The sequence below is a fragment of the Netta rufina genome, assembly GCF_964035555.1.
Source record: "Netta rufina genome assembly, chromosome: 21".
NCBI classification, from domain to species: domain Eukaryota; kingdom Metazoa; phylum Chordata; class Aves; order Anseriformes; family Anatidae; genus Netta; species Netta rufina.
The window spans coordinates 9,279,830-9,303,239 of NC_140145.1; the positions used below are offsets into that span (position 1 = coordinate 9,279,830).

Here is a 23,410-nt window from a genome sequence, read left to right on the forward strand (position 1 = left end):
ATTTCTGACAGGGTAGTGTATCTATAGTTATAGCAAAAAGGGAAGTTTGCATGCTTAAGGAGGATGAGTGATAATTCTGATTAGGTGGAAAAAGAATTGGTCTGTGAGGTTTGATCTAATTCTGTGTTAGCGTATTCCTTTCTTGGAAATCTCTGTTTTTGCCAGAATATCCATCAGCATCACATAGAGTAACAAAATTTTGTTGTAATATTTCAGATAGTTGGTGCATCTTTTTTTTTTTTTTTTTTTATGGAAAGAAACAGCTGGATATTTTCTGTCATAATGTGACCAGTCCACCTCTGTTGTTGTCACTTTAATTGCTGTGGCTGTTTTTTTAAGTCCTCTACAGAAGGTCTTTGTAGTGACAAGTGAACAGTTTACGCTTCATAAGCAAACATAAAGAAAGCTGCTGCTAATTGGAGAGGGAGTAATGCAGTTATGATTCCGTCAACATTTAAGTTACATTGTTGAAGGACACATTTTGGTTGTGTTTATGTTGCCACATAAAGTTTTATTCAGGGTGAATTTGGTGGAGAAGATTTTGTAACAAAAAATACTAATTCTAGGATTGAAGGGGAGGGAGAGGAACAGAAGTTAAATTTTCTGACTCACATAAGTAATATTAAAAATCAGCATTATATTATTCTTTATTATAACTCTAATTATTATTATATTCTTATATGTTGTTATATTCTTCTGTGCATGTTCTATCTGTAGACCTACCAGCTCTAAAAGTCTGGAGGAGCCTATTTTAAATCTTCTTTTTCCTAAATTACATTTCCATGGAATACTTGGCTATAGATGAATAATTCTGCAGTTACATGCCCCAATTTGTTTCCTCTTAATGCATTTTTTTTTTCTATTTGCATCTTTTTTCTCAGGTGTCAGAATTTCTGGAGCCTCATTTTGAATAGTTTTATGAGGACCAAAGGTGCTTCCTTTTCCAGGTCTTTGGCTAGCTTGTCTTGTTTTATCAGATACTTTTTTTTTTTTTTTTTTTTCACATCTAAATGGGGAAATCACCGTTATTTACAGGAGAAGAATCATAGAGCTGACAGGGGTTCCCCCCGCAAAGCACTCTCTGTGTAATTGCTGAAGACATTCCAAGCCACTCTAACGAAGTGTACTGTCTGCCAGTCATTATGCTCTTCTTGGAAGACCATCTGTTGCATTTCAAATATGTAAAGGTCTGCTTTTATTTTTTGCACCAAACAAATCAGTTTCTTTATCTGACATGGTATAACTTGTGAATATGGACTAAAGGTAGTTTCAGTTGCAAAGTACAGGATGTTCTCTTTCGTTGCATTGTGAATGAAAGGTAGTCATTCTGCATCTCCGAATTCAAAAGACAAACATTCTGACTAAACTAACTTCAGTGCTTTTGAATTATTTCAATTTCTTTGGCAACAAATTATCAATAACAACAACAAAAAAGTCTGAAATAGATTTTCTCTTAGCTCAGCCATAAGCATTTTGTAAGATTTTTGCTTCTGGCAAATGAACCTGTCCATTGTAGTGGTATCCAGACTTGATATATACTAACATTTGAATTAAAATGATTTAATTTAACTAAATTCAATAGTTAGGTTATTTTTATCAGACACTGGTAAGTCAAAGAAACTTTCAGTGTTTTTTGGTAAATAATAGATTTTGAAGCTTGAAGTGCTAGGATCTTTCTTTTGACAAGCAGACGTCCCTTACAAGGATGTAATATTTGGTTGTAGAATACTTGATTTAAATGAATTAACTAGAATCCTTTCCGTGAGTAAAAGATGCAAGATCAGGCATGCAGTGATGATTTGTTTTATTTTTTCCTGGTGCAGATTTAAAGAGTATGTATAGTCATTCATCTCAGATTGGAGACAATAAGCGTAGTATTTTCACAGCAGCGAAGTTCTGTTCAGAGATTTCCAAGCAGAGAAATACATAAAAATTTCTGTCTGATTAGGGAGTGGGCCTATCTTTTTCTCTTTCCATTCTCCTTACTGCATAGTAGCTAGTGTTCTGGTCAGAAGTAATAATATGTTAGATCTTGAATGTCGGTAGCCTCAGAGATTCTGACAAGACTATTCATGTGCATTCATACATCTTAACCAAAGCTGACACTAAAGAGAGTAAGAATTCTCATATTCCTCTTTTTTTATTGCCATGCGTTAAACTCAAATCTTCTCTTAGAGGCCTCTGCTAAAAATGACATATTCATCATTTGAAAAAAGCATTTTTGCAATATCTAAACAAAGCAGCCAAACATCAATATAGCACAGAGCAGAGTCTCCTGTGAAAACTCTCAGTGCAAATCTAAATTATGTTTTACACTACAATTATGGACAACTTACAAATGTTATAAGATTTGTGAGTATGTGACTAATGAGAAATAAACAGTCCCCCTAATCTTATCTCCTGCGGGAGTTTCGCCATTGTCACTTTTAATTAAAAAGTAACTGGTCTTCTAATTTCTTGAAACTATATGGCGTGTCCTTATAGGAATACTTGGATTCCAGTAACTTGAGCTAGTTGTTTTCCGAGAAACACACATTGTGTAAAGATTCTGCTGTACCTTTTTCTCTAGACACAGTTATATATGTACTTGTAGCATCATGTTTGGGTAACTTTGCAAGGATCTCATCATATTGTTAAAGCCTGATAGACGTTTCTTTACAGCAATGATATTTTTAATCTTCTTTTTAAAATTGTTTAGTAGTAGTGACTAATGCAGACTAGGTGGCTCTGGGCATCCAGCCATTTTTAGGTAGTTTAATTTGTTAAAAATTGTCTTTCTTCCCACCCAAGTCCCCTTGAAACCATTTGCAGAAGAGAACTGTTGAACAGTTGCCAATAATAAGTCCTGCTGAGACCGCTGTATCCTCCTGATAGAACTCCCTGTGCCAACTGGAGACTGGCTGGCATGAGTTTGAACTCTATACTACTTGATGTATTTGCTTCACATGGACCAATTACAGTAATTACCACCTCAGTAGCTGAAGTTTAAGCATTCAGTCTGCACTTCATACCTCAGGTTGTTGGCAATATGTTCAATCCTATAATCTCAATTTTCTTTGAACTAATTAAGTAGAAAATAAATACTGTGAAAAACTAGGAGAGAGTCTGAATGGAAATCAGAGGCTAAATAATGTCATTGTTTTTCATGTTGCTATTGTCCTTAAGCTGCATTTCTTTCTTTTTAGTCTTTACTTCTAAAAGGTAGCATTTTCTTTTTAAGTTTGTCCACAGAGAGATTCACTAGGAGATGCTGTAGACCATTGACTTTTCATATTCAACAGGGGAGTCTCTTTCAGTGTGAATGAAAAAGCAATACAAACAAGAAGAGATTAGAAATGCAAACTATGTATAAAATCCTGCTTTTTATTTTGTTGTTTTTCAAATAACATTCTTGTCAAAATAAATACGTATGACTAAAGGGAAAAACTATCCATCCCTTGCTACTTTGGGATATATATTTCAGTGTGACTATATATATAAGAGTGTAAGGATTTAATGCCAGGTTGAGTGACTACAGCGTTAACTGCCCAGTTCCCAACAATTCCATTGGTTTAAATCTGATGCAATGCTGATCATCTCACCCCCGCCCCCACTATCGTTCTTTCCAAAACACTAGTTAATTTTTAAATTGGAACAGTAGCTTTTTTTTTTAATGGCAAAGTTTATATTACAGAAAGATTAACCTAAGAATGAGCACAAACTCGCTTGACTATATCATTCGTAATATGAATGCACCGCACAATGTATATACTAAAATTTATATTAAATTTTCTTCATGCAGTTCGCCTCTAGGGAGAAGAAGAGGGAAGGAAAAGGCTACATGTGACAGATGCTAATTATGCAGCTTAATGCACTTCTGGAAGTTGCAGAGATGAGAACTATGTAAGAACCTATCTGAAAAATAGAAAGCATATTTTCAATAACATTTTTTCCTTTTTTTTTTTTTTTTTTTTTTTAATTTGCCTCCTCCCTCTTTTTTTTAAGGAGGCTTTATTTCTCAAATAGCATGTACTGTAGGCAAAGGGCAAGCTATGTCTCAAGTCCAAAATTTTCCATAAATGCATATGACTGTTATCTGGTGTGTCTTTAATGTTATTTAGTGCCGCACGTGTAATTAGGAAAGCTGGTGACTTGAAGGTTCTGTAACTCAGATATGACACAGGAAGGGAATGACTCTTAAAACAAATCTCTGGTTGATTTGTTAGTTTTGTTTCCTCTTTCATCAGTGTTTTCCTCATTCATCATGCTGTATTTATGTTTACTGGAGAAATTATGTTCTGTGCTTGACTGTGCTGAGGTCCTGCATAGGTATTTATTGTGATTAATATGTAAGTATTAATGAACCGGATCTCAAAATGCACTTTACAAATAGGTAAAATGAGACCTAGAAGCTGGGTTCCTCAAAACCGTGAAGTGAATCGGTGCCAAAACCTGTGTTACACACTAGATTAATCTTCTCCTTGAGACACTGAACTGTACTGTTTCAGGCAAAAAAGGTGGGTTCTCAGCTAATGAAAATTTGGTGTCATCCTGAAATCAAGGGGAAGACACGAGAGTACATTTGTTATGCATCTAGCCCACACTGTGTCATTTGACTGGATTTCCATTCCCACTGCCAAATCCCAGTTTTACCAAAAGATGCCTTTTCCTCTTAAAGAGAAAACCATACTGGTTCTTGTGTACTAGTGCCGAATGTTGCTTTCTTTTATTTTCTTCAAAGTGTTGGATTTCTCCTTAGGGAGGTGTGACTTAACATTGCCAGCAACTCTCTCTGCACAGTGAGATAATTGCTCTAATGACCAAAGCGTCACACCGAAACTTCAGAGGGCCTTCGTGTGCCTCTCGGTGCCCACGGTGGTGCAGAGGAGAGGGTTTTGAGTGCCACTGCAGAGCAAATCGCTCTCACACCGTGGTCCTCACCACAGAGAAAACCATCTGTTCCACTTGGAAAGGGGCTTGGTTCCACTCGCCCTCCCCCCGCATCCCAGCTCTGGCCCCAGCTGCTGTGGTTCGATGAGCAGTGAGGGAATGAATCTCCTGTGTTAAAAATACTCTGGTTCTATTTAGATAAAAAGAAGAATCTTGCTTGCCTACACTGACATACAAAAATAGTCCTAGTGTGAGTAAATCTTCAAAGTTTTTCTCTGTGAAAATATCTAGCCTCACTTTTTTTTTTTTTTTTTTTTTTTAACTTGCCATACAAATTTATTTATAGAGTGTCCTTCTTTCCTCCCACTCTATCAAGGCAGAAGGTTGCCACTCATCTTGTTCATGAGTCCTGAAATAATTTGCAGGGCCTTTGAAACATCATCTTGTTGCATAGTTGTGATGCAATGTGCTGCTGTTGCAGGAACATATCACATTTTAATGTGAATGTCATGTTAGCTTAGACATTTAAGTCTTTACTTTAGGCTCTTTACACCAGTTTGTACTTTCACTCCAAGTTTGCAGTCAAAAAAATCTGCATATAGTAACTTAAAATTTTACATTCTACATGCAAACCATTGCATGAAAAATTAATGTGTAATACGAGAGGATTAGCAAGTGCAATATACTTTCCAAGTGTTTCTTAAAAATAGCTTTCACTGACACTGTAGCATCTTAAGTCTGAATAATCTCAAATCTGTGCATATAGTAACAGAGGAGCCACCTACTGTGTCCTCATAAACTGCGTAACATGTAGCTGTGTGAAAAACCTGATTTCTGGAGTACAGTTCTGCTCCACAAAGCATGATGTCTGGGGGGCTATTGAAAGCATTAATGTTGACGCTAAATATTACTGCGAGCTTCCTAAATTTTTGCCTGTGTTTTAGAATGGCTCTAGGATCCTTCGTACGGAATTAATTTTGCAGGGCAAAGAGGAAGGATAGTGTTAAGTGCAGACTTCAGGAAAACTCTGCCAAGGGGTAGAAATTTGTGGTGGAGGAGCCAAGACAAGGATTTCTGGGAGGTGAGAGCCCACGGCCTTTGGCCTGTAGCTCAGACACGATGGATGCCCACAGCACACCCCCTGTAAGCCACCGACACCGGGGGGTGCGGAGCGGGGACACCCTCAGCTCTGAGCCGGGCCTCGGGCCCAGCCACCTCAGGGCCTGTCTGTGGGAGGAGGCGGGCCTCGAACCCGCGTCCCTCTCTGCCTCCTCAGCGCCCAAGCGCGCGGCCCAGCCCGCCGCGCCACGGCCGCTAGATGGCGACCTCCCAGCGGGGAAGGCGCCGGGCCCGGCAGCGCCGAGCAGGCTCCTGGCGGCCGCGCCGCGCCACTGCCCCCTCCCTTCCCCCGGCGGCCATGGCCGGGCGGGCCCCACGTGACGGCGCGGCGGCCAATGAGAGCGCGGCGGCGGGAGGGGAGAGGGGGGGGCGCCGACTCTCGTCCCCGCGGCCGCCATTAAAGCGAAAGGGGCTCGGAATTAACCGGCAGGAGCCGCGCCGCGCCCCCCGCCCCGCCCCGCCCCGCCGCGACATGGGGGAGACGCGCTGAGGGGGGAGCTGGCCCAGCACCATGCCGCGGCCGGGCAGCCGCCGACAGAGGCACCGCTGAGGGGGAAGCGAGGAGGAGGAGGGAGGAGGAGGAGGACGAGGAGAGCAGCGCAGCCGGCGGGGGCTTCGCGGCACCGACTCCGCCAGCAGCAGCAGCAGCCGCCTCAGCGGGGCCGGGCTTTGTGGGGCTGCCCCCCCCTTCCCCCGCCGCCCTTCCGCCTGACGAGACCCCGGGGCCCGGCCGCCGCCTCCCCCCCCCCCCTCCCCTTTCCCCTCGCCCTGCCCTGCCGAGGAGGGGGCCCCGCCGCCCACCGCCCCCCCTCCGGCGCCTGAGGAGAGCGGGGGGCCCGGCCCGGCCCTGCCCTGCCCCGCCGGGGGGCCCTCGGGGCTCGCTCCCCCCCCCCCGCAGAAGACACCGCTCCGTTTGAAGACTCTCGTTTTTATATTTCTTTTTTTTTTTTTTTCTTCCTTTTTTTTTTTTTTCGCCTTTATTATTATTATTTTTTAAGGGGGCAGCCCCTTTTGAAGGCGGCCCTCCCCGCCGAGCACACCCCCCCCCCCTTTTCCCTTTTCCCCTTTCCTCTCCCCTCAGCCCGAGGGGGGGGTCCTTGAGGGGCTTCGGCGGTAACTTGGCGGGGGCCGGGCCCCCCTGAAGAGACCCTCCCGGCCCCGTGGACTTTGTGGGGCTCCCCCCGGCCCCGGAGGACAGCTGGGGGGGGGGCGCAGCCTCCCCGAAGACACCCCGCGATCTGCCCCCTGCCTCCTCCCCCGAGCCGCCTGGGGATCGGCCTCCGGGAGCCTCCTCCGAGCCGTCCCCGAAGAGACTCCGAGGGGCGCCCGCAATTTCCTCCTGCCAGCCCTCGCCCCCCTCCCTCCTTTCCCCACGGAAGGATTTTTACCCACCGGAGGATATTTTGGTTTTACCCTCTCGACGAAGAGCCTTTTCCTTTTCGGGGAGGGGGGAATTTAATCCCCCCCGCCGGGCTGCTGAGGAGACTTTTGCGGCCTTTTTCTCTCAAGGAACACCTTCCCTCCCCTGCCCCCGCAGATGGTTTTTGGGGTACACCCCAGGAATTTTTTTCTTGTCCGGCCTTTACGAATTCTTCAGACTTGCCTTGCTTCAGGCCCCCGAAGTTTGTTTTTATGATTTAAAATTTTAATTTATTGGAATATTTTTTTGGAGCGGGGGAGAAGAATCCGCTCCCCCCCACCCTGTTGCCCTCGGACTCCGAAGAGACGAGCCTGGATTTTTCTCTCTCCCACAACCAACCCTTCCCAGTCATTCTGCTGTTTGCCCTTTCTCATCTGATCACTAAAAGAAACGGGAGGAAGAGGAGGGAGGTTTTTATGGATTGATTGCCCCCATCGGATTATTTATTTTCCTACTTCTCTTGCTCGGCATCTGAGATAAGAGGAAGGAGGGATGTCAACTGATTTTTACCCCTAGCCCCCTGGATTAATTACCCCGTTTTTATTCTCTTGTTGGATCAATTACCCCTTCACCTCACCTCCTCTCCCTCCCCTCCTTATGCGAATGAGAAGACAAGAGGAACAGGGAGGATTTTGATCTTAATCTCCTGTCGTTGGATTACTTACCACCTCCCTCTTTCTGGTCTCCCCTTCCGTGGTGGCTTTGCCCCCCCCCCCCATTTGATATCCAGAAGAAGAGAAAACGTTCCGAGTTTCTCTCGCTCGCTCTCTCTTTTTAAAAAAAATCGTTATTTAAAAAAAAAAAAAAAACCCTCTCTCTTACACCGCTCTCCTCCCGGGCTATTTACCCAGCCCCTATTTCGTGTGCGTGTGTGTGTGTGTACGTATGTAAATCCCTTATTTAATTGCATTATTATTTGTGCGTGTGCCTCGCCCCCCTCCCCCCGTTCCCTCGCAGTGTCTGTCTCTCTCTCTCTCTCTCTCCCTCTCTCTCTCTCTCTCTCTGTCTGTCTCTTTCTTTCTTGTCGGAGGCTGTGGGATAATGGCGTGTGGGTTGTGGCTGTGAGGATGAGTTCCTGCTTCGTGCCGAACGGGGCCAGCCTGGAGGATTGCCATTCCAACCTCTTCTGCCTGGTGAGTGCCCGCCGCCGCGCCACGGCCGCGAGTGGGAGCGGGAGGCGGCCGGGGGAAGGGGGGGCAGGGGCAGTGCAAAGCCAAGCAGCCATTTTTAGCAGAGCTTCTGCTGGATGAGTCCTCGGAGTAGGCCCTGCCTGGAAGCAGCCAACTCTCCCATGCCCCTCCGGTCCCCCCCGCCGCCGCTGTCTGTCTCCCGTCGCCCCTCCCTCCCCTTTCTTCCTGCCTCGGCGCTCCCCGCCGCTCGCCTTCGCCTTCCCCGTCCTCGCCCGCAACTTTTTTTTTTTTTTTTTCTCTCTTTCTTTTTTTTTTTTTTTTTTCAGCTTTCTCTTTAACCTTCCCAGCCCCGCCGCCCAGCCTGCCGGCTCTCGCCTCTCCTCGCTTTCTCGGCCAACTTTCTCCCCCCCTCCCCTTCCCCATCCCCTCCGCTGCCATCCCCTCGCCTCCGAGGGCCCCCTCGTTTGCTGCCTGCTCCCAGCCCGGAGCTGTGCTGGCGGTGGTACGCTCCGGGAGGCACTGGTGGCTTGGGTTTTGTTGTGCACCATTTTGTAGCCTTAAGTGCGAAAGCCTTCGGATGGACGATTTTTAAAATTTTTATTTATTTTTTTTTGGTAGCTCCCAAACTAAATTCGATTCAACCGCACCGTGATGCGATTTCTGGTGGCCATGCCGACCTGCTTCATCAGTATTTTATTTTTTCCCCTCAATGCAAATTAACTAATATTAGGTGACTGCCTGGTATTTGTTATTCTCGTCATAAGTAAAAAGCTGTGCCAAGCTGTTGTACTGGTATTTTTGGAGGGAGGGGAATCTGGACAGCCTGAACATGTCTGCAGACTGCATCAGGCCTGCAGCTCCATGTTACTGGTGCGTTTTTAAACCTTCAAGTCTTTCTAGAGTATCAACTGTTGCAGGCTCCCTGCCTTTCCTCTACATTTCTCCTGAAGGTAGGAAGGCTGCCATGTTAGGTTTAAATGTTGCAGTGATCTTAGGTGTGCTTATTAGGAGGAAAAAATCAGTGACTTCTTAGCAAATGCCAGCTGGGCTCGGTCTCCCTTCTCAGGCCAAACCAAGGGATGATGCCTCCCCAAAGCACCTTAAGGTGCCTGCGCTCAAGTGGAAAAAACTTCATATTAAAACTCAGTGCAGTATTGGCTTGTAGATAATCCAGGAATCGTCTCTTTCCCACTGGGTATGGTGGTAGCTCTTTCACTTTATAAAGTCAAATGAATCTTTGCCCAGAAGGGGATTTAGTGGATCATAGCCAATGATGTGTATTTTAATGAGAGAAACAGGATTTAAATTCTTAAAATGTGGTGTGAGAAATGAAAAGCGTGGTAGCTCAGAGTGAAATAAGTGCTCTTAAGAAGCTTCCTGTGCAGGAGAGAGCATTTTACAATGGAGAAACTTGTGAAATTTTCTGAACTAGTAGGTGACTGGAAGGATGTATGCCGGGGTTAGATTTGCTCTCTTCCCCATATATCCTTAGATATCTTGGATTGTAAAAAGCTGTGTATGGATAAGCAGGCATAAAATGAGAAGCTATTTGCTAAGGCAAGTGCTTAAAAGATTGGGCAGTTGTAGTCTGCAAATAATTATATTGTCACTCATTTTTCATTTTTGTTTTAAATCAAATCTGACTTTTCTCTCTGTAATATTAAAGATGAAGGGAAAATGAACAGCTCTTGCTTTACTTCAGTTATTAAAAGAGATCTTAGAACAAGGTGCCCAATTATTTCCAGTTTATCTTCTAAGGTAGAGAAAACTTACAAGTACAATTACTGTTAAGTTTTGTTGGACTGATCCTTTACTCCTTCCTTCCATTTGCCTCTTCCTGTGCCATCTTCTAGTTATAGCTGTGTGTTTCTGTAGGGAACGTACCCCAGTGTCTGACAGTTGTTCTCTTCTTTCCCACAGGCTGATCTAACTGGGATTAAATGGAAGCGATACGTATGGCAGGGTCCAACGTCTGCCCCAATTCTCTTCCCGGTCACGGAAGAGGACCCTATTCTGAGCAGCTTCAGTCGCTGTCTGAAGGCGGATGTACTCAGTGTTTGGCGGCGAGACCAGAGACCGGGACGCAGGGAGCTATGGATATTTTGGTGGGGTGATGACCCCAACTTTGCTGACCTAATTCATCATGATCTCTCAGGTAGGAAGAAATAATAACTCCTTTTAGTCAGTGAAAGGATGCAGTTACTCGGGACGTTCTTCTGCCAGCCGTTACAAAAATCTGTACGAGATAAACCGTTGTCTAGAGATAAGATAAATGTATTCCTACAGTCTACAACTTTGATTTTTTATGGTGATAGTGGAAAGAACTCTCAGAAGAGCCAAATTATTACAGCAGTACGCTGATCAAACAACTGCTGTCTGTGCTTAGGTGGTCTTGGGCTGCTAGATTATCAAGAAACAAGTTTTTGCTCTCTGCTTTTTTTTATTTTGGGAATAAATAAATAAACACAACCAAGCAAGTAAGCCTTTAAAGAAGGGGCTGCTCAAATTCAGTCTTCTTGCACCCAAAGTCGTGCCTATGATTCAAAAAGGATGCCTTAGACGTATTTTGATCAGATCTCCTTCATTGGGCAATTGGACCTTTCAAATACTAACCCCCATTTTACTGTGTAATAAAAATTGTAGAGAACCGGGCAGCTCCTGAACCATGTGGAGTTGTTTAGATTGGAAGTCAAGTTGTTGGTGAGAAGTCCTCAAAAGGAGGCATCTGAAACTAGCTTATTGGTTTTGTGCAAGAGTCTTTCACCCTTGTACTTTTATGATTTATCTCTCCCTTTTCCTGTGCTCCAAACCTGTTCTTGCTTTAAAACCTAAACTTGCCACTTCTGAAAGACTGGCAATATTTGTATTTCTCAGTATTGTTGTGTTTGAAACTTGGCACTTTATTTTGAAAATGTTTACTTGCAGTGTTATGAAATTAAGCTTTTGAACGATCTGTGTGAGTCTGTCGGTGAGACTACGCTGATTCTAGAGGAAAAAAAAAGTCACATTACTCTGATTTCCTTTCAAATAATGTACAGTATTCAGGTTACTGAAGTGTAAAATGAGACCCAGGTTTGGTGACCTGGTAACCAGAAATTGTTAACTCTGTCTGTGTTTGTGGATAAGCTGAAGAACAAATACAAATTTGAAGTGCCACTGAGGAAGCTGACTTGAAACAATTTAATAGCGTGTGGGATTTTTGTACAAAACAGTATGATCTGGAAAAGAATTGACGTAGTAAAATAATGTTTATTTTGTTTGAATAGTTGACTTCAAAACTGGGATGCTTCTGGTATTCCTGTCTGTCCTGGAAATAAAACTTTGCATCTGAAATGTTACTTACATTGTAGGTTGCTTGATATTTTATTGCATTTATGGTTTCCTTATTTTTGCCCTATGAATAACCTCAGTCTTGACCTGCAGGGCACATCCTTTATATGGCTGAGATGTGACTTAGGGCAGGCCCAGGCCCAAAATAGCATTTAGCCTAAGCAAAGACCAACGCTTGTGTGAAGGCATCTGTGTAAATTTTGTGTACTGTTGGCCGGTGGGATTAAAATGGGACGAGTATGTTCCATATTTATGTGTGTGTGTTTAAGATCAAATACAAGTTAAGCCATTTGGAGACTGCCTTTCTGCTCTAGCTGGCCATCAAAGTCTTGTTTGAACAACTTTCTTTGCGTTCTTTCTTGAATCTATCTAGTAGCGATTTAGTACGAAGGTGCCTCTTGAGAATAGCAGCGTTTTGTAGCTGAACTTTCAGATCAGTGTGTGTTTGTATTTTAGAGGTTTACACTTCCGCACAGGTAGCTAAACAAGCATCATACTAGGTGGGTGTCAACTCTTAACCTCTCCTTGTGTCTAAGGGAGAGCTACTAGGGGATTAGAGTCTCCCAAACATGCCTTTGCAATTGTTTGGGGTATTTTCTTTGTTAGGTCACCTGTGGATGTCTGCACTTCCAGAGAGAGGCTGCTCTGCGTGTCTTGCTATTAAGTATTTTTCCACCGAAACACTTACTGCTCATGAGATTGTTACCTGCGTCTGTGTGTAGATGTACCTGATGTCATGGTTTTAGCAGGCAGGTTTTTTCTCCTCTTAATTAAAAGGGGACATTATAATCTCTTAGAGCATGTTAGTCTGCTTCGTTCTTATATGACCAGAATTTGATAAAAATATTAATCGGCTGTGTTGTGGAGGAGATGGCTGAGGAGTGCCTGCACCTGCATTTTTTCTCTTTCCTGTTACACAAAATCTTAATGTGGACCTAATATAAGAAAGAATTATGGCTGAACCCAAACAATGTTATCTGACCTTTGTCATAGACCTAATGGATTTTTTTCATTGGTGGACAATTTCTGCTAGCAATTCACATTGCCCTGTTCTCCCCGTGATTGCTTGTTTCATTTTCAACGGGAAAGATAAATTACTTCCTGGCAGAGGCTTGTTACTTGCAAAATTGATTGGAAATTGTTTGCTGCTGATGGTTGAGGTGCTGCCTCATTTAGAACTTTGCTACCTCAGTAGGTGAGGAATTGCCCTGAAGACCTGAGCGAGGGAGGCACAGAGGGGTAAGAGCAGCCTGCTGCTGGCATGGCCTTCATAGCCCCCAGCAGGCTTCTCGTAGGGAAGTGGGGCTTGGAAGAGCTGTAGTTAGAAATGTGCTGGGGTTAACAACTTTGATTCTGGCTTCCTTTGGCGTGAAACTATTCTTGTTAGGGAGAGGTCAGTATTTGGACGGTTTTTGTTAATTTTTTTTGTGATTTGTAGTTTCAATGAATAATGGACGTTCAGTGTCTGGAACATATCCCAGTCATCAATCCTCAGAGATCTGAAATAAGGCACCCTTCAAGAATCTCTGTATCAAGTGCAGAAGTGTCTTCCCAAAATCACTTTTAAAAGGGAAAACATAAGGTTTTGCAGGTGTGCATCTATGCTTATCACCTGTCTCTCTCAGTTCAGCTTGTGCATTCTAGAAGTTCTGTCTTTGCCCCAGAGATGTGTTTGAATGAGTGCTAGTGGCTATATCTGAATCCTCGTATCCAGCCTTGGATAACAGCCTTGTTGATGGTCAGGGATTGTTGTTGCCTGGGGGCATGTCAAAAGGAGACTTGTTCAGAGATGGTAATTGATCAGTAATATTGACTTCACTCAATCATTTTTTTTTTCCTTCCCTAGGAAGAGACTTATGGTTTTCTTTGGAGTTACATACAATAAGTCTATTTCTCTCTCAACATAGCTAGAGGCAGGCAGAAGTTAGTGAAATGTTATTTTATCCTCCAACAATCTCAAAGGTTATGTTTTTGTTGTGACAGTGAGGCTTGATTATAGTAATTTCTGCAGCTCAGACCTTAAAGTAGGACATCTCATCAAATTTCAGAAGGCAATGGTCTCTCTCTGGTCTGATCAACAGTTTTATTAGATGAGTTCCTTTTTTTTTTTTTTTTTGGTTTGTTTTAACTACCTATACATTTTTATATTGCTAGTAGATAGTTTCAGATTTGAGAGCAGTTGGGTATGAATTATGTACAAGACAGTCCCAAGGAACTGGTTACGTTTTGATGAATGCCCGGATAGGGGAATGCTTCAGCGTGTCTTTGACCTTCAAGTTGCATCTCTTAAATGGTGGGCTATAAGGTGCCTTTTTCCTTCTGGTGTCTCTTAAATCCTGTTAACTTACTTTAAAGAGTTTTCTTTGTATCTGTCATACATCAAGTTAACCAGATTTTTGTTTGCTGAATGGTCTTCCTCACACTTCTGGGAGGGATAAATGTAATTTTGCAGCTGGCCTTGCTCAGTACAGGGAGCTTGGCTCATCTGTAGTGGATGCCAATGCTCCTGCATGTGTAATAAGAAAGCATTAAGGGTGTTCCTTGCTGTGTGGGGCACTGGTGTTTGGCATTCTTCTGTCCTCCGTGTCAGAGAGAGATGTGTCCTCTTCAGCAAAACTGCTGATGAGCGTTATGCAAAAATTATTGACTCAGACTTTGTAAAACTTCTGTGACTTGGTATGAGGACCAGCTCAAAGGAGGTGCTGAACTTTTTTTCCCTGTTTTCCCATTTCTATTGCCAAGCATGCATGTGAAACATACGTGGAGTAAGGTGAAAAATACTTTGTCATAGGAATGGATTTCGTGTCATATGCTGGTGTGAGGTACGATGTCACATGCGTAATGTACCTGCTCATTATGAGCCATGAGCCCATGATTGCTGAGGATAAGCTGGAACAAGGTATCTGCTTATGGTATTACTCAAAGGCAGCGTGCAGGAGGCTATTAGGGAAACACGCAGTGAAAAAGTTGTTCAGCTTTTCTTTCCTTATGGCCAAGTAAAAGAGCTCCACACCAGTGAAACTCAGAGCTTGCAAGTACTGAAGGAAACTCGTTACCTTGTTATCCCCATAAGCCAGCACAGTTACAAACTTACTATATTGTAATACTTGTAGGTTTTTAGTACGTGGAAAAAGAGGTCTGCTGGGTAGAGGAAAGCATAAAAACATGGCATGCAATGCTGGTGAAGGGCTGGCACTGCAAAAGCTAACTTGCAGTGGCGTTGAATATTTGGAGGATGGTGTTTTGGATGGTAGCTCCTGTTTTGGCTTGTCTTTCAGTTGATGACATTTTGCGACTAGTTGGGGTAGCTAAAGTCTCTTCAGTGAATGTGGGTGAGATACAGCCCTACAGTGGAAGTTGTCTGGCTTGGATTCTTAAGTTGGTATTTTGGAACTGTAATCAGCACTTTATAAACACAAAATGCTGCTTCTCACTTCTATAAGGGATATGAGCCCTTAAAACTGTAAAACTCTTTCATTAGGTTAACTGAATAATTCTCAGTTTGAGCAACTTTATTTAATATAAAGCATCTGGATTTAAAAATCTTTCATTTTCCCTTAAAGGAGACCTTTATTTACTATTCTACTATTGTATTTTTATAGTGTTGTATACAGCACCAATTTCACACTACTTTGCTTATTATACTTCCCTCGTAATCTGACGCTTCCATAGGAAGTGTAATTTGATTGTATAAATCAATTTTGCATCAGTCTATTCCTATAACTGGCTTGCTGTCAAGTGATGACAGAAAGAAAGCCCATGAAAGTAAGTAACACTTTTTAAAGATGCTTCTAAGTCATAATACAAGGAATGGATTTTTCCTCTGTGTAATTGAAGTAATGGGGGGGGGGGGAGTAATCCAAAGTGCTGGCTTGTCTGTGACTTGTTCCTTTGCATAGGTTATTTTTAGAGGTTCGTTGTGCATTAGGAAGACATTTTTAATGGCATGGAAAACATATTCAGCCTTTTCAGTAGGTGGTGCTTACTGGTATCTTGCTGGTATGGGCACCTAGATGTTAAAAGGAAGAAGGAAGAAAATAGACATTCTTTCAAAGTGTTCTTGAAAATGGTATTTTTACTAGTGTATATTTCCGTTAGTTTTTCTCCTAATTTTGTAGGTTCTTGTAAGGAAAACTCCACTTCATATATGGTGTAAAGAGGGAGGGAGGAAAACTCCTTATAGGAGGATAATGTGTATATATTTGTTTAATGCATTACACAAATTTCTGCCACAGACTAGTTGGCCAGTTTGGACAGCTAAGAAGGCTAATCAAAAATAAAATGTTTGTAATCAAAATTAAAATATTTGTAACTTCCAGGTTGCCAGAGCACTTTTGTGGATATCACTCGTCTGAAGTGAAATTGTGGCTTATCACCTTCTTAAAATGAATCAGCAACTCGTTTTGGTTTATTACGACTACCAGGTTGAACATTTACCGTTATTCTGTTTAAAAAAGATTAGAAGACAAAAGTGTCTCTTCCTCTCCCTCACATAAAAGGATTTTTAATGGTTTACTTTGCACAATTTGTATTAAGTAGGAGGATTCTTTCGGTTGTTGGGAAACAATAATTTAAATGAAGAAGCCAAATATTTGGGAGGTCTGAGCTGATGTATTTCTCCCCTTCCATCCACCACCCTACCAAAAAGGGGGCTGGGCTGGGGCTGGTCACTAAACAGGCTTCAAAAAGACGTAGAACTCTTACTGTTATTTTTCTGCATGAATTTGAATAATGTTTTGAAATGAGGGTATCTTTAACTGTGATCTTATTCAACCTTCCCTTTCTTTAGCAAGATGCACTTCAGCTTGATATTTTGGACTCCAGATGCTCTTCCTGATCAGCAGGCGTGTTTGTAGCATGCTGTCTTTTTAAATTCTAGAGTTTTAATTGTAATTTCCATCTAATGCCTTACACTTACCCCACATAACGTGCTCATCTTTTGCAATTCCTAAGGGCTCTCCTAGCTTAGTTTACTGCTGAAACAATGTTGTGGCAAGTTCTTGCACGTAAACTTTTGTTAGTAAAGTGGTTGTCAGCACAACTATTAATGTTAAATGCAACGCTTAGTGCTTTGTAGTATCCTCTGAAAATTGAAACTTCTCCTTTGTGTCCACTGTATGACCATCAAAATGCAAGCTGTGAGTTACGCTTCGGTGTACGTGCGACTTCAGCAGCTTTCCTCTCATTGATATACTAATATGTCAAAACAAAATTAGGCAGAAAGTCTGGAAATAGCTCTTTCTTTCCTCCCATTATAGGCAGTTGATGCAGGGGATGTTCTTAAAATCATTTTTTAAATTGCAAAAGCCATACAGAAACCAACTATTTAACCTTTGAAATGGTGTGGAGTTTATTGTGCAGTTAAAGTCCAATATCATTAAGCTTTGTAGTTAATGTTTGCTCTATTGAGCTGCTTGTTTGCCACCAGTTGAGCAGTATGTGCTGAGCAGCAAAGCTGCCTGTAGGACAGGGTTGCTCATTTGTGTGTGTCTACAAATCTCTGAGCTGGGGAGAAGGTGTCCTCTTGGCACCAGGGTTTTATACCCTTTGACTTTGGACCTTTGTTGCTTTTTGTTGCAAGCTTCTTCTCTGCTGTTTCTGTAGTGAGTTACTATATGATAGTGTAGCTTTGCAGTTAGAAAAACAAGCTTTGGCTGAACTTCTGCAGTGGAGTAGGGTGGAAGGGGAAACTCAGGGTGAGGTCTCCTAGGAAATGCAGTTCCTTGCTTTTCCGTGTCTTCACCAGAATTATTTAATGTCATGATTCATCTGCAGTGATGTGCACCTCTTCATTTAGAAATTATGGGGCAGGTCTGTTTATGCTGCTTCTATCCCTCAGAGAAGGATTCTGGGACAATGAGTAATTTTCTATAACTCGCAATAGAAATCTGGTGTGGAAATGTACATTTATTTGTCTGGAATCTGGCAATATGCAGTTATGGTCCCCACGTTCTAGTTGCAGTAGCATCCTGAAATTCCTTTCCCTGACATCCTAGACACTGTTTATTGTAATGATCTGTAGAGTTTCTTTCTAAATAAAACTCTTAGGTGTTTGGTTTTCTCCATGCTCTCTAATTTAAGGATATTGAGACTTTACTTAATACTATTGCAACCTTTTAAGCTTCTAAGTGGCTTCCAGATAAAGGTGAAGGGGCTTATTTCAAAGGGGGATTTAAAATGCAAGGACTTGGCTGCATTACTGGGGTTTTCTGACCATGAAGCAAACCAGTGGAAAGCTGTTAGAACCAAAATGCTTTCTGAAGGAGGTGAACAGGCAGGTTGCTGTTGTAAGACATCGCATGTGGAACTAAATCTGAACCCAAGCCTCACGCCTTGGAGGCGAGAAGGCTCGGGGGCAGTAACTGTTCTAACTTGGAACTCCGAGTGAGGGTGGGAGCAAGTGACCTCCACAGGTCCCTTTCAGCCTAAATCATTCTGTGGCTACCCAGAGACTGAAGTAAAAATCCGTCTCCTTATCTATGTCAGGCAGGCTGGTAGCCTCTGCAGTTACTGAGTATAAAAGTGATGGCGGTGTAAGAAGAACTGTGCTAGGTTAGTCCAAGGTGAGCAGTAGGAGATCCTTAGGGATGCGTCAAACGTGATGCACGAGGAACGTAGGCACAAAGGTAAGGCCTGATTGCCAATAATGTAAGGACAAGCTCTTGAGTTTCCTTATATTATCTTCCAAATTCCCATGTTGATGGGAATGAATGACACCATGTGTGCACTGAGAGAGGTTACAGGATCCTTCAAGTGTCCCCCACTTTACTCACGTATTGTGGCTGCCTTTGTAATTCTTTGGGCCGGTGCATGGACTTCTAGGGCCCGCAGACCGTGTTCGAATTCTGATCGCAAGCCAGAGTGGTTAAAGAGATTACAGCATCTTGTAATGAATCTCGCTTTCCGATTTGGCAAATCAACTTAGCTTGTGTAAGTTGGATTTCAGGCCTGTGTTTGATTTGTGGGGCATATAAGATCTCAGCGTTTCACTTCAGAATTGCACCACTATGAACTGGGCCTTGTCTTTCAGCTCGCTGTTCTATTTACATGCATAAGTGTCTTATTTTGTTTGTTCTGGGTCTTAAAAAATAACTAAAATAATAAATACAGTTGTGCATATCTTCTGGGGAAAAGGTTTAGGTTGTTCCTACTAGTGTTGTCTGAAGCCGGGTGGTGTTCCCTCCCCACTGCCCCCCCTTCCTCATTAGCAAATGGATGACCATTAAGGGTCAGTTAATCATTGATATATGTGCCTGGCTCTTCAGTCAATGGTACCTAAAGACATAAGGATATATTAAAAATCTGGCTTTGGGCAATATTTTTAAAGCATAACTATCAGCTAACTTTTCAGGTACATGTACGTAGCTCAGACCACTCAAAACATGAGCCACCTTGCAAATAGATCAGCAGATACAGTGTTTTTGCAGACTGCAACATGTAACTTACTGGTGCTACTTGTTCCTTTTGTTTACCAGCAGCCTTGAATCTTTTTTTTTTTTTTTTTTTTTTTTGGGGGGGGGGAGATCTATAACATGAGTAGAATTATCTGAAAGTTACAGGCTTTTTGTTTTTGTTATGCTGTGAATATTTTAAGAGCTCGTGGGAGAGGAAAGAATTCTATGATATGTCTAGTACACGAAATAATAGGATGTAATTCAATGTTAACTTCTTTTTTTCTCCTTTGCCTTGTAGAAGAGGAAGATGGTGTTTGGGAGAACGGACTTTCTTATGAATGTCGCACTCTACTTTTCAAAGCCGTTCACAACCTGTTGGAGAGGTGCTTAATGAATCGGAATTTTGTGCGCATTGGGAAATGGTTTGTGAAGCCCTATGAGAAAGATGAAAAACCTATAAACAAAAGGTAGGATGTTCTGTTTTGCTTTATTAAAGAAGCTGTAGGGTTTGTTTAAGCTTCGTGCTAGAAGAAATCTTTAATTAAGAGCACTCAATGTATGGCTTGTTTGAGATCCTGGATCCCTGATCTTTCTTGTTTTTCTGCCTTTTCGGAGTTCTTCAAAACTTCCTTATGACAAAGGGAGGTAATACCGCACTTAATAGTCCATCTCTCCTCTACTCATACTCTTACACAGACCATGGATAAGAGAGATGTCAGAAAATAAGCTAAAGTTTTCTAGAAATGAAGAAAAGGGTAACTGTGAGGAGAGTCTTGCTCTGAAATTCCCTGTATAGTGATGGGGACTAATTCTGATTGTAAATACTACTTATTCTTTGAGAAATCGGGGTCTAGAGAGCTATTTGCAGGCTCCATGTGTGGTTTAGATAAATTGCATCATACAGTAGTCTTTGAGAAGAGAGTTTGTCAGCTCCTGGTCAGAAAGCAGGTTGCATCTGGGAACACTGGTGCTAGAGGAATGCATATGGCTCCCACATTGAGGGGGAGGAGGGCGAGAAGCAAATTTCTGATCTAGATTGGAAGAACTTCTTCGCATGGTTCTAACATGGTTTGACACGGTCTATGTTGCCTAGCAATAAATAATGAAATGAATAAAAACTAGGTTAGCTGGAACAAGTTTAATCTCTGTTCCCAAATCAGCTTTTAAAATCCAAAGTAATTTAAAGCTTAGAGAATGTGTTTTTTTTTGTGTGTGTCTGTGTGTATGTGTTAAATCTTGCATGCAGGAAATTTTGAGATCAGTGGCTTTGCTTTTTGGGTGTGGAGTTGGCCTTTGTTGGCATCTTCTGTAATAAATTTAACTTGAAAGAGGGCTAGAGCTGTTTTGGAGCAAAAGAAGCAGAAGCACATGTTTGTGTGTGTTTCTGTTAGTTGTGAACTGCTGCTTTTAATTTATACATAAAGTTGTCCTTTAGTTCTAGGCATCTCTTTCTCCATCCTATTCGGGGCAAATGTCTCCTCTCAGGGGTGTCCTTGCCCATCCATTTCTTCTGTTTGTTGGTGCTATAAATCAATAGTAAAGAGTTTACTTTTAACTATTTAGACTGATAGCATCTTGGCACGCTCTGGGCTTTCCTCATTTGAGGAACTGGTTTTCCAAATTGCCATTTGAAACCAGCATTAGTTATGTCATGGCATCTCTTACAGTAATTCTATAAAGCTCGCAGCAACAGCTGGAAAAGCTGATGAAACCTTTTAAAATAAAATAGCAGTATTTGTTTAATTTGGAAACTATAATTCATTCTTTTCTTTTCTTTTTTTTAAAAAAAAAAACAAAACAAACAAAAAAAAAACTCAAAGTCAGGGTGGTTGATGGGAATAACTAAAAGAATTGTGTTCTTACCTTCAACGCAATTTCATCATAAGTAGTCCAGAACTAGTGGAGAAGTAGGTAGAAAGATAAGACAGATCTGTGTTAAACAGCTTCCTTGTAGAGAAAGCTGTTTCCTACCAGGTACCAGCTGATATTTTGAGTAGTGATTTGTATGAAATAAAGGGAGGGAAGCAGTTAACAGATGTGCATATTCCTGGCTTATTTTGCTTGCCTCTTACGTATATTCCTAGAAGTTTGATCTATGCTCTCTGTAAATTCAGGCTGGTTGGAGGGATCCATTCAGGCCCCTGTTGCTCCCTGCAACTTTGTGCAGAGTGGAGCCCAAGGGATTGAAACAACTGCTTTGTGATACCGGCCCTGCAGCTGGGAAGCTTCTGGGGCTGAGGAAGAAGTGTCAGGTGGAATGATTTGGGTGGATTTTGGTCTCTTGCATGAATTCAGAGGCTCTTGTAGTCAAAAGGGACATTTCTCACTGAGTGTTAAGCATGACACTGCAGCAGAGCACAAGGCGCTAGCTCAACATAAAAGGGCTTGCAGCCAGCCTGGAAAATGCCCTTAATGTTGCACCTAGGGTCCTAATATGTTTTTTAGTAGACAGCTGGCATTAAGGCTCTGTAGGAGTGTCAGAGCTGTTTAGGTTTGGTTAGTTTTAGACCAATTTTTGTGTTTTTTTTTCCTTTCTTAGTATTGGTCTTGATGATTAAATGGATCTTAAGTCCATCTCTTCTGTAGGTGTGGTGAGTTAATTAAAAAAAAAAAAAAAACACACTATCAACACCTCCACAAAGCCATGCTTTTGTATGTGATTATGGATATGCTTATTTTAAGAATCAGAACACTTTTGAATCTACGTTTTTGTCTTTTTTGGCACTTTTTCTATTTTTCTATCTTTCTAGTAATAAGAGTAGTGATTCATAATGCTGATTTCATAAGCATGTTGTACTTGCTTCTTGATGTGGGAAGAATAGTCTTTTTCAGAAGACTTTGTTTTTTTCCTCTGTTATATTTTAATTTTACATATAAATATTTCCTTCCCAGGAAAGTAGTGCTCCTCTTGTGTGGAGGCAGCCACAGATGAATGTGGCAGGTATTGGATCTGTCACGGGGAGTGAAAGACTTTTGTTCAGAAAGGTTGTAATTACTTCCCTATATTGCCTGTGCAGATTAAACGTATATCATTCTTACGGAAGAAAAAATTACGATGTGATGATGTTGGCGTATCTTTATTCCTCCTTTCCATCTTAGGAAATATTAAATAGCGGTGGAAGTATAGGAAGAAAGTGCCTATGCCCAAGAGTAGGAAGGATTTTCCCTGTAGTGGAAGGGAATGAATGGTGCCTTGCTTCCTTTCAGCCCTTGTTACAGTTACCTTGAGTGGCTGCTCATCCTGTAGTTAGGATTGCTTTGTTTTCTTTGGGCTGTTCTTTGCATTAACATTCAGAAACCCAGAGTATAGAACTCGCATGCCTATATAATTTAGAGATGCTTATTATGCTGGGTATGAAATCTGCTACCAGTCTACTTCAGATCATAGTTTATACTACCCTGTACTTTGGGACTTGGCTAGTTACGCTGCAGATTGCCTTTCTGTCTGTTATAACTACAGATTTAGATAAGGCTGGTTGCTCTTGCTGGCAATCTTAAAGACTTGGATTAGAGACTCAGTAGTCAGTGCTCTTGACTACGAAGGGAACTTGTTAGTGTGCTTTTTGGAGCTGTGGGTGACTGCTGTGCAGAGCCTCAGTCCCACTTTTTCACTTCCTTTCTCTCTGAAGGATGTGCAAATGGAGCTATTTCTTTCATTTGCAGTTGTTCCCATCTGAATTTTTCCGAGTTCAGTTTGAGAGCACGTGGCTTCAGCCTGCGTGAGGCTTCCTGGTGTCCCAGCTACAAAAGGCAGCGTTGGGTTTTTCTTGTGCGTGTGGTGGTGTGGCAGGGAACTAAAGGGCTGTTTGTTGTTGTGCTGTGCGGTGTGCTCACCTCACACGTGGGGTGGCGGAGCAGGAGGCCCATGAGACATGAGGGTGTGATTTCTAATGGGTGTTTGGCTGGGATGACAGGTCCTCAGGCAGCCGTGGCTTCCTGTCTGTTGCTCTCTTGTTTTTCTCCCTGTGTAAGATTTTTTTTAAATATAAACACACCACAACCTTCACTTCTTCATTTTTCCATCGATTTTTTTTTTTTTTTTAATTTTTAAGAGGACAGTCCATAATGCTCATGAGCTGATGCCACCGTGATATGTGAACAAATAACCAAGGAAGTAAGAATTAATTGGTTTTAGATGGTCACTCTTC

At 42.2% G+C, this 23,410-nt stretch overlaps 2 protein-coding genes across 41 annotated transcripts in view; both read left to right on the forward strand.

Annotated features, from left to right (window-relative positions):
• Window positions 1-4,074, forward strand: part of RPS6KB1 (ribosomal protein S6 kinase B1) — a 54,537-nt gene extending 50,463 nt beyond the window's left edge. For 37 of the 39 annotated variants that reach the window (XM_084299810.1, XM_084299808.1, XM_084299776.1 and 34 more), the window contains one exon: window positions 3,782-4,074. The gene's annotated coding sequence lies outside the window, so the exon portion shown is untranslated. Of the gene's footprint in view, window positions 1-881; window positions 3,017-3,781 lie in introns of all 39 variants that reach the window. The other 2 variants (XM_084299779.1, XM_084299778.1) reach the window with 2 other exon arrangements.
• A 3,001-nt stretch (window positions 4,075-7,075) lies between these two features.
• MED13 (mediator complex subunit 13) overlaps window positions 7,076-23,410 on the forward strand; it is a 53,109-nt gene continuing 36,774 nt past the window's right edge. For both annotated transcript variants that reach the window (XM_084299834.1, XM_084299835.1), the window contains exons 1-3: window positions 7,076-8,541; window positions 10,459-10,693; window positions 19,561-19,729. In XM_084299834.1, coding sequence (XP_084155960.1) covers window positions 8,476-8,541; window positions 10,459-10,693; window positions 19,561-19,729 — 470 coding nt within the window. In that variant the 5' untranslated portion in view covers window positions 7,076-8,475. The remainder of the gene's footprint in view (window positions 8,542-10,458; window positions 10,694-19,560; window positions 19,730-23,410) is intronic.